Consider the following 11,889-nt stretch of genomic DNA (forward strand, 5'->3'; position numbering starts at 1 on the left):
GGTTCCCGATAGCACAGTTATCTTCATAATTGTAAAATAGAGAAGGTATGGAATAACCAGAAATCTTCCTAGAGCTGGCCACCTGGCCAAACTGATCAATTATGGGAGAAGGGCCATGGTAAGAGAGCTCAATGGTCACTCTGGATGAACTCCAGAGAACCTTTGTGGAGATGGTAGAAACTTCCAGAAGGACAACCATCACTGTAATACTCAATTGATCTGAGCGTTATGTCAAAGTGGCCAGACAGAAAACTGTCCTTAGTTAAAGGAAATATGGAAACCTGCTTAGAGTTTGCAGATAAGGTATCTAAAGGGCTCTCACACTACGAGGAACAAGATTCTTTGGTCTAATTAAACCAAGATTAGCATCATGGATGGAGGAAACCAGGCACTGCCCGTCACCTGTGTAATGCCATTTCAACAGTAAAGCATGGTGATGGTGGCATCATGCTATTGGAAATTTTGTAAACAAGGAGTTGTAACTTACCTTGTTTTTTGTTCTGAACTATGATCAACTCTGCAGTCTAGTAGGGCCTGATGTATAATGCCGTGTATTAGTCTGGAGACAACCATGAGTGAAGTTTGTTTAAAAGTCGGTGCTTTCACATTTCTAGACCAATCCAACACCTCAAAGTAGGGGCAGTGATTTTGAGCTGTTAAGAGTGGCGGTGCTCTTGTGAACATCGTTCCGACAGAGAGTACTCTTCTGATAATTACGATAAACTGTCTACAGTCGAAAACTCATCTACAAACTCCCTTATTAAACATATAATGGTGTGTCACGTGTGCAGAAAGCACATTGCTTGTGTTAAAATTTAACATAATCTGTTGCAAGAGAAACACTTTTCTATAGCAAAATTAGATTAAACATTGGCATTCGAAGACATTGATGGGCTGGTGGTAAACGTGGACGATACATTCACTTGGCTGTATGCATCTGGTCATTGTTGTTGTCCCAATCCAAAGTCATGTGCGCTCTGGAGCAGATTTTCTTCAATGACCTATTTGGCTGCATTCATCCTTCCCTCAATTCTGACCAGGCTCCCTGCCACTTACAAGCATCTCCATAGTGTGAAACCTGCCATCACCCTGGTTCACCATAGGAATGGTATCAGCTGATGAGTACCTGTAGTACTTGGTCTTCACCAGACATAGCGCTTGGAGTTCTGCCCAAAGAGTTCAATTTTTGTTTCATTTGACTAGAGTCCCCTAAATGCCATTTGGCAAACTTCAAGTGAGCAAGGCATATGCCTTTTGCTCAAGACTGCCTCCCATCTAGCCACTATACCATAAACACTTGATTGATGGAATGCCAATGAGATGGTCATGTTTTCGACAGGTTCTCCCATCTCATCAGAGGAGTTCTGATGCTCTGTTAGAGTGATCATTGGGTTCTTGGTCACCTCTGCCCGGTTATTTAGTTTGACAGGATGACCAGCTCTAAGAAGAGTTCTGGTAGATCCAAACTTCTTTTGTTTCACAGCTACTGAGACCATTGTGCTCCTGGGAACATTTAAAGCTTTACAAATGTTTTTTTTTTATACCCGTGCCCTGTGCTACGCCTCACCACAATTTGATTGTGGAGGTCTACAGAGAGTTTCTTGGACTCCATGCCTTGTTTTTTGTCCAACTTGCAGTGTGAATTGTGGGACCTTCTGCACACGGGTACATGTGTGCCTTTCTAAATGATGTCCAATCAATTCAGTTTGAAACAAGTGGACTCCAGTCAAGTTCAGGGCATGTCTGAAGAAGATGCATCGGAGCACAATTTGAAGTGCAACAGCAAAGGGTCTGAATACTTAGATGAATGAAAGATGTCAGTTTTTGATTTTTAATAATTTTGCAAAGTTTTCTGAAAACATGTTTTCACTTTATCATTACAGGCTAATGAGTGTAGATTGATGTGTGAAAAAAGTGCAAATGTATCCATTTAAAATTCAATCTACTAGCCAACCCGCGGCTTGGCATACGCCGCATAATTATTTATTGATGGGTGAACACTTCCTGAAAGACACAGTTGTCCAAATGGGGTGGGTTTGAGGATACGACTGTAAGTGAATGAAAAGATGGAACTCTGGAGAGAGCAACATACAATTGTCCGTGACTGAAAACTGGTTTTGGCAGATACAGGCATATCTTTTTGAAAGTTTGGCCCTGTGCCTTAATAATTGTCATTGCAAAGGCCAATCTAACAGGAAATTGTCTGCGTGTAAAAGTAAAAGGCAAATTTGAATCTGATGGGGTCAGGGATATCCGGGGAATAAGGACAGTTTGTGAGGTAGCAGCTGCGATAGTCTTACACTCCAGTACATTGTGGTGAATGCTGGTAACAGAAAGTCTCGTGCCATTACAGAGACCTTTTGCTGGCAGGAGGTTTCTGAGAAGAATTATGACTGAACCAATTTTAATTTTGAGTTTATGTGGAGGCATGCCAGTGGGAGTAAGACTATTAAGAAATTCTTCGGGGAATGAAAGTTGATCTGCAGGATCGTCTGTGACGATGGAGTCAACGCTGGTGAAAGTCACTTCGTCGGTAAGGATAAGTTTCAGCACTTGTTCATTAAGGTGTAGCAAGTCTTCGTTGGTGACGCTTAATATACGGGAGGAGGGTTAGAGTTGGCGGCCAGGGCTCTGTCGTGCGTATCCCATGACGTGGGAGGAGGGTTACAGTTGGCGGGCGGGGCTCTGTCGTACATATCCCATGGTCTTAAAGTTGGTGTGCGGGGCTCTGTGAGTTGGCGGCCGGGGCTCTGTCGTGCGTATCCCATGGTCTCTGTCTTGCGTGCCATGGTTGGCTGCTTAGTGAATTGTTGGCGGGCGTGGCTCTGTCTTGCGTGCGTCTTGCTTGCCATGAACTTAGTGAATTATATATATAGATAGATAATATAAAAGAAGTGTGCAGAAAGTGAAGGGGTCTGAATACTTTGTGAATCCACTGTAAGTACAGTTCATGCAGCCTCTATTACAGGAAACAGAGAATGATGCATCAAAAATCCTGGAAGAAAACCAGTGGGTAGTATGGCTGAACTAACTAGCAATTTATTCACGTGTGGGGCGTCTCGGAATGTGGCTTGTTTATATTCCCTGATTACTGGACGGGATTATAACAGGCCATGGGAAATGTAGCTTCCTTTCCTTTTCCGTTATTTGTTCTGTCAGACTTGCTGTTGATGTTCTGTTTTGCTAATCACATCCAAATGGTAAAATTTCAGTTGATATCAGCGGTGATTAGGGTCCTAGCTTGCACTGATGGATAAATACGTCCTAAGTACTTTAAACTGTTTTGCACCCGCTATGATTTATTTGCTTATTATACGACATACAGTTTAAAGCTGAAATTAATACTACCAAATTCCTTCTCTGTATTGACATGTTTTAGCACAACTGTAGGCACTTTAAAATGTTTGACATAATCTATACTACCTACTGGTGAACCGATGTGTAATCATGTCCAAATTCACAGCTATAATATTGGAATAAAATCTAGTAAATCACATAACTTCCAAGCTATCTTTCAAGAAGGATACATCATATGATAATTAGCATGTTATTCTGAAGCCTCATTGGTCATTAGTTCAAACCTGCAGTAATTTTGACATTAACTGTTTTCTTATTTAATTTTTCTGTAATAATTATAATTATTATAAGACATTGTACAGTATTATCAAGGGAAGCACGGTGGCGCAGTGGTAGCGCTGCTGCCTCACAGTAAGGAGACCCGAGTTCGCTTTCCAGGTCCTTCCCTGTGTGGAGTTTTAATGTCCTCCCTGTGTCTGGGTGGGTTTCCTCCCACAGTCCAAAGACATGCAGGTTAGGTGCATTTGCGATCCTAAATTGTCCCTAGTGTGTGCTTGGTGTATGGCTCTGTGTGCGTGTGTGCCCTGCGGTGGGCTGGCGCCCTGCCCAGGATTTATTCCTGCCTTGTGCCATGTGTTGGCTGGGATTGGCTCCAGCAGACCCCTGTGACCTTGTGTTAGGATATAGCGGGTTGGAAAATGACTGACAGTATTATCAAAGGCTGGACGAGGCACACCTTGTTCATTACTAGATTGGTCTACTTTCACACCTTAAGAGTAACACACACAAACACACACGCAGATCCTATTCACACAATTATGTATAAGCCTAACTGCCATTCGCTCCATTGTATTCCACACTGGATCTCATTTATATGAGTACTTTTGAGTGATATCTACAATGCCTGTCAGTCCTCAGTATTTCACATAAGGACTCACTATCTCCAGTACTGACAATGTACGGATGTTCCCCAGGCACGTGAAGGCTCATACACCTTTTGGTTAAATGCCACTTACCAACCAACGAGGGGTTTTTCTTCTTCCACACTTTTTCTTCCTATTGAGATGTAACCTGTCAGCTTGGACAACCCTGCAGGGATGAGCAAATGGGAATCTCCCACTATACCAGGTCCCCTAATATTTGTTCTGTTACTTTAGTCACTGTAGATGTAAAGATAAATTACAGCAATTTAAAAGCAATGTATTATATATTAACTGTTTGAGGGATGAATATTTTTTACACACAAAATGTAGTTTTATGAAACGTACACAAAGCAAGGGTTTCACACAAAAATCAACATTAAAACGTCTGTTGCTGCATGCTGTGGCCACCAGTTCACTAGGAATGCACGACAGGCATTTGGTTTGTACCTCTAGTCATTGTAAGTGGCAATCCTCACAGGCGAACACTGCTGTAGGTGCATCACCTACACAAACCTGTTCAACACCACGATTAGCTGGGGACTGATCAGCTGATGCTGGTACCTCACATTCGTTTTCGAGCACTTGCATCAAAATTGGAGTTCGACAAGTCAGAGTCAGCGATACCATACAAAATGTCATCTATGGAGTATTTTTCTTTACGCATTAATTTTAAAACATAACAATGGGTTTTGTTACCGTTTAGAGTTGATTACCACCGTCAACCCATCCTTTTTATAAAAGATGACATCTGCCCTGAAAGAGTTAAAGTATAATGCTACCAGCAGAAGAAAGTATCAAGTCAAGTCAAGTTGGGGAGCATGCACTGGTACAGCATGTTGCTGCACCCACTACACGACAAAACAACTCTGGATACCTGGTTTGTAACCCCCCAGGCAGACATGCAGTCCAGTCCCACCCTCCGGGAATGACCCTCTATCTGCCGCAGCCAGGTGTTACGTGGGTGACCCCTTGGCCAGCTACTCAGGTCCCCAACACTGATGATCTTACAAGCAGGATCACCCTCAGGGAAACGCGCCACATGGCTGTAGTGCCGTAACTGACGCTCCCTCACAATGCAGATAATGTGTCTCACTCAGGACTCCATGAGCAACTGTTCATTCGACACAAAGTTAAACCAACGTACCAAAGGACTCCAGTCTTCGTCTGGATGGTGTCCATGTCTCGCAACCATATAGAAATATATGGTACAATATAAGTATAATAGAAAATAAAATAACTAAGTGTGGATATTCATTGAAAGCTATCTATCTATCTATCTATCTATCTATCTATCTATCTATCTATCTATCTATCTATCTATCTATCTATCTATCTATCTATCTATCTATCTATCTATCTATCTATCTATTATATAACACCTTTCATATCTATCTATCTATCTATCTATCTATCTATCTATCTATCTATCTATCTATCTATCTATCTATCTATCTATCTATCATATACTGCATTTTATTTCTATCTATCTATCTATTATATAGCGCCTTTTAAATCTATCTATCTATCTATCTATCTATCTATCTATCTATCTATCTATCTATCTATCTATCTATCTATCTATCTATCTATCTATCTATCATATACTGCATTTTATTTCTATCTATCTATCTATTATATAGTGCCTTTTATATCTATCTATCTATCTATCTATCTATCTATCTATCTATCTATCTATCTATCTATCTATCTATCTATCTATCTATCTATCTATTATATAGCACCTTTCATATCTATCTATCTATCATACACTGCATTTTCTATCTATCTATCTATTATATAGTGCCTTTTCTTTCTTTCTTTCTTTCTTTCTTTCTTTCTTTTCTATCTATCTATCTATCTATCTATCTATCTATCTATCTATCTATCTATCTATCTATCTATCTATCTATCATATACTGCATTTTATTTCTATCTATCTATCTATTATATAGCGCCTTTTATATCTATCTATCTATCTATCTATCTATCTATCTATCTATCTATCTATCTATCTATCTATCTATCTATCTATCTATCATATACTGCATTTTATTTCTATCTATCTAGCTATTATATAGCGCCTTTTATATCTATCTATCTATCTATCTATCTATCTATCTATCTATCTATCTATCTATCTATCTATCTATCTATCTATCTATCTATCTATCTATCTATCTATCTATTATATAGCACCTTTCATATCTATCTATCTATCATACACTGCATTTTCTATCTATCTATCTATTATATAGTGCCTTTTCTTTCTTTCTTTCTTTCTTTCTTTCTTCTTTCTTTCTTTCTTTCTTTCTTTCTTTCTTTCTATCTATCTATCTATCTATCTATCTAATAAAGTGTGCAGTTATAGACAACTGAAGCATCTGATTTTTGTCGCATTTTTAAAAATGTCCGTGTTTTTATTCAAATTTGGAGAGGCAAAAGTCTCAAGATAAGGCAATATGTATTATAATTAATCTTCCATTCTTGGTTTATTTCTTAGATTTCCTGAATCTGCGGTTTCTGTGCTGAAGGGTCAGACCTTACGCCAGAAGCTCCTGCAATCGTTGTTCCTTGATAAGGTTTACTGGGAAAGCCAGGGAGGCCGTCAAGGAATCGAGAGGTTAATTGATGTCATCGAAAGAAGAGCAAAGATTCTCCTCACTTACATTAATGCACATGGGATTAAAGTGATACCAATGAATGAATAACTGAAAAGACACCGTTTTGGAAATCAATTCTCCATTTGTACTGGAGTCACGTCTGGGATTTGCTTCCATCTTGCGCTCAGTGCCACTGGGATAAACTTTGGCCCAGTGACCATGTGCGGGTTTGATGGCAGATGTGTGGACTTTCTCCTTGCACATAAGGAATTATCAACATAACTGTCATGTAGCAGCCAGTGCAATTTTTCAATACTGCACTGATCGGACATTGGGAGATCTTAATCGGGAGGAACATATAAAGCACTTGTATTAAAAAATTGTAAAATTGCACTCTGAACTTTGCTTACAGTATTAAAATAATATGTTTTTATACTTCTTTTGGGTTCTTTAACAGACGTGCTTATGAACATTTGTTCTTTACAGGCTCTCTCAGCATATTGTGGCTGGGTGCAGGAATGACAAGTCTTCTAGACGACAAAAGAAAGTTTGGGGTGCCAGCCAGGTTGTCCCTTTTATTGTCCGCGGACAAACTTAAAGCAAAGAAAACAGAAATAACGCTCTAAAGCATGCATACCTTATGTAGGAAATAATAGACAATGTAACCACAAACAGTCGTCTCTAGTGGAGCTCCGTCTGGCAGTTAATGACGCCTCCTTCCCCAATGCCTGAGAGTTTATGGCAGCTAAACTGGAAGGGGTGGGCTTAATCAATGTCTCCAGGTGGCTTCTGGGTTGTGAGGAAAGAAGAAGACAGGGTTATTGGCAGCGCCCTCTCTTGTCTCATTGGGTTACTGCATAAGTCGACTGAGCCTCTGACACACATGTGTGACATAACATTTAAGTAACTGACATGTTCAAAAAACTAAAACAGAACATCTCTGTATATATACAAGGGTCGTTTCCGCACTTTTATATTTTCGTTGGAAATGGTGAAGGCGGGAGGATTAGTAATTGGTCGTGCCTGAAAGTGTCATGTGACTAGTTCTGTCCGGCAAGCCAGCTGCCCTTTCAGTTTAGCATAAGAGTTGTCATCCTGTGGTGAGGAACAGCGTTCTGTCATATGCTTTTTGTGGGAAGAAGGTGTGCCGGGAGCACAAATTCATCTCCGCATGTGTGCTCAGCAAGGGGATAAAGTTCTTTCTTGTAGATTCGTCTATGAGTGGATTGAAATGTTCGAAAATGACCGTACTTGTGTGACAGATGCAGAGCGCTCCGTACAGGAAGAAGATTTTCATGTGATGATGATGTGAAAGCAGCGGTGCATCAGTGGCTACGCACCTAACCAAAAACATTTTTTGCTGATGACCTTAAAAAGTTGGTATGACGGTGGGGAAATTGCATCGCAAAGGAAGATGACTATGTAGAAAAGTAATGTCATTTGTTTTTGAAATTCTTAATAAACAGAGTTAAAAAAAGCATCCTTCGTAAAACAACAAAATGTCCAGTGTCCATGCCCGGACCTAATGTTGTCCAGTGTCCAATGAACAAAATCACCAAGAAACATAAAGGAAGAGGGATGTAAGGCTTAACATACAGTATATGGTGAACAGAGGTGCCAAAATGCACAATGTAATCAAAACAGATGGACTTACTATTTTACCATTGTGCCTATTTTACTAAACTGGCATGTCACTGTGCTAGTATTAAAATAATCTATAACTGCTTGGTAATCTTATTGTTTATAGCAGAATTTCATAACCTAGGAGTTGTGATTCCCCACATGTCAATTGCTGATGATTCTCCAAGGGAGAACCCCCCCCCCCCCCCCCCCCCCAACCTAAAGATCGTCATGGTATGGGCCTCGAAAATGCTAAGAAATCATGTTGTCTCATGAATCCAACACTGATTGCCGTCCATGCAGAGTAGCACAATCTGTTTGAGTCCATGTATTTTTTCCTCTGCGAGTTTTGATTTTCCACCCACATCTCAAAGATGTACTGTATTATCATGGGATTTGTGAGATTTATCAGGTTCAGGTTATTATTAAGATTAGCACACACACAGCTATGCACACATACATGGAGGACATATCCAGACAAAGTTTTCTTGGATAGTGCCAGTTGCAAGTCACCCCAGTCTCTTCACACATATCCTTAGAGAGATCCTAGCTAGTCAAAGTCTTGAGTGGTGCCAGTTGTCAGTCACTCTGCAATTTTCCTCATAGGATGCGCTAAATTCAACTCTTTAGTTATATGCCACTTACTAACCAAACAGTGTCTTACTTTTGCAGCAGAGGTTCTATTTATGAGGAGCAACCTCAAAAGTCTTCACAAACCCTGAGGGCAAGAAAACAACCATCTTCCCCACACTTTAATTATTTCAGTCACTCTTGATAAAAGACAAAGTATAAAAAATGTAAAAGCAATGTGGTATATATTAAGGTATAGTAATGCCAAGTAGAAGAAAACATAATAGAAAATAAAATGGATAGCAAAGTCTGGATATAAACATCTTAGAAAAGCATACTGAAAATTAGAAATGTCAAGGAGTGGATGTTGTCCTGGGTGGCTTTTGATTTAGCAGTCGGGAGTTATTCAAAGGTTACGTTTTCTAACTTCCAGATGAAATGGTCACACATGTCTCGATCTCTGAAATTGCCCTTCTGCCGTGGCCTCTCTTAGTCCCTTAGACCAGTGGTCTCCAAATTTTTTCCCCTGAGAGCTACTTTTACAAAATGAAAATGGCCAAGAGCTACTCACTGCTTATTTCAACATAAGCTTGTTTCGCCTGAACATTTACAAAATGTTGGTGTCCACAACTCACATTTTGCATTTAAACATCACAAAAACTATTTAGTTCACCTGCAAGTGCATTTTGTATGTCTGTGTGCATTTTCTAGTGTGTCTCACAGTATTGAATTAAAACACGAATGCTGTCAAAACAAAACAATGCAATTCCAAATACACAGATATGACTTATTCATTTGTCATTTTGTCACATGTCACTGTTTCACTTTATTCACAGGTTCAGTTGTATGTGTGATGCGTTTTTTAGTTGGTCAGATGGCACTGCATGGAGTCAACAAGAGAGGCAGGTGTCTGGTGGAGTGGAGCCACTTAGGGTTACTCTTATGAAATCGTTTCAATGTTCATCTGTCAGTCTTGTTCTGAACTTTGGTTTCATGACATTCATGTCAGACTCACAGAGGTATGGAGGCCCAAACAAAGCAGACATTTTCGGAGCTACTTGTTGAAGATTGTTATAGTTATGTGGCTCTACCAAGATCCAGAAATCCTGAGAATGCTGTTGATACTTTAACTGCACATTATTTTGAAGGTTTACTAATATACAGTATAATATATAAAATCCAATGTCTCTCTTTATGTATGTTTGTCCACTTTTCACGAGTGAACTACTCAATGGATTTAGATCGGATTTTTTCTATAATTTGCTCGAATATTCCGGTTGATTTTGCAACTTCTCTCATTTTGCTATGTATCATAGTTCGCTTGCAGTTTCGATTCATTTGCATGAATCCGGGAAACACGCAGCAGGCCAAGGGTAGGGGCCTTCCTCACTCACTCGCCAGCTTCGGGGCGTGTTCCTTAACTTTACTTAGCTAGCGAATGAGAGAACAATTGAATTCAACTTTGTTTGATATTTAAAATAAAGTGTTACTTAGGTCTTGATGAGTTTGAGTCCGGATATTCTCTTAAGTGTATGGCACATTGAAAAGATAAGATTGCAATTCAGCTTGTGGAGCGTGATTTTGTGTTAAAAGGATCGTGATATGATTTTTTGGAAAGATCGCCCACCCTTAATTTGACTAATCAAGTTTTCAAATTTATGTAGGATTCATTAACCCTTTGGAGAGCTACTTGGAAAGAGGCTGTGAGCTACCAGTAGCTCATGAGCGATGTGTTGGAGACCCCTGCCTTAGACAAACAATTTTGCAAGAAGGGAGACACAAACTGAAAAAGGTTTGGGGATCCACTTCGTATATTGTGAAGCAGAATTATCAATATGGTATCACACCAAAGTAGTCTCAAAAGGCAGAGTCCAAAGCAGAACTAAAGGAATGGTGAGATGGTTAGACTTTTATAGGCTATGGGCAGGAAGTGCTGGCTCTATAAGAGAACTGGTGGAATTGAGGTCAGTAGGAGGGCGTGGTCTGGAAGGGGGTCCAGAAGTTGGGTGTGGTCTAGCTGGGTTTCCCTTCTGATGATCTGTAGAAGAGGGAGAAAAGACATTAGTGCACTTCATCAACTCCTGACTTGACATCTCACCCTCAGTTAAGCCCTTTGACTGCCTCCTATGTGCACGTGTGTGACAACATATAGGTTAAAACGCACACATTGGATTTCGGGGCACATGACATTATATACATTTGACTAGCTATCTTTTCCTCATGATTAGTGACTCTGATCACAGTGTTTGAACTTTTAAGTACCTCCGTACTTCTTCCTTTCTCAAAGTATAAACTAATTCCAAAACTTCTAGTCCTGTGATGTCCATCCTTTCTAGTTATAAACTAATTGCAACAGGTTCTATGGCTTTGTGGCGTGCATTTACCTTCCTTTCTTTCCACCATTAGGTTGTAAACCAGTTAACACAGATGCACTAAGGTTATAATTTACTAGTACAATACAAGAAAAACATACAAGAAACAATGTTTACAATGTCTGTAGTTAAAATCCTATAAATTCAGTTAATCCTGGTTCATTTGAGCAAAATAATTAAAACTTAATATAATGAGTCTGCATTTTCAAAAATTGAAGATTTTCCATTAAGGACATGGGCAGGTTAGGCTAATGGGCGATTCAGAATTGCGTTAATGTTTGTGAAAGTGTTGGCACTCAATGGACCAGCACCCACTTCTAAAAGGGTAACTTAAAGGATACTCAGACTGAGAAACAAGATTCTCTGGTCTAATAAAAACCAAGGTTGAACTGTTTGGCTTCAGTTCTATGAGTCATGTTTGGAGAAAACTCAGCACATCTACACTACCATTCAAACAAGGAAATGTGGTGGTGGTTGGGGTTCTTTTTCAGAGGCAGAGGCTGGAAA

General features: G+C 39.8%; 1 protein-coding gene across 1 annotated transcript in view; it reads left to right on the forward strand.

Annotated features, from left to right (window-relative positions):
- gask1b (golgi associated kinase 1B) overlaps positions 1-7,259 on the forward strand; it is a 47,446-nt gene extending 40,187 nt beyond the window's left edge. Inside the window, exon 4 of the mRNA XM_028802661.2 lies at positions 6,721-7,259. Coding sequence (XP_028658494.1) covers positions 6,721-6,928 — 208 coding nt within the window. The 3' untranslated portion in view covers positions 6,929-7,259. The remainder of the gene's footprint in view (positions 1-6,720) is intronic.
- Positions 7,260-11,889: the final 4,630 nt, after the last annotated feature.

The sequence above is a fragment of the Erpetoichthys calabaricus genome, chromosome 5 (assembly GCF_900747795.2).
Source record: "Erpetoichthys calabaricus chromosome 5, fErpCal1.3, whole genome shotgun sequence".
In the NCBI taxonomy this organism is placed as follows: domain Eukaryota; kingdom Metazoa; phylum Chordata; class Cladistia; order Polypteriformes; family Polypteridae; genus Erpetoichthys; species Erpetoichthys calabaricus.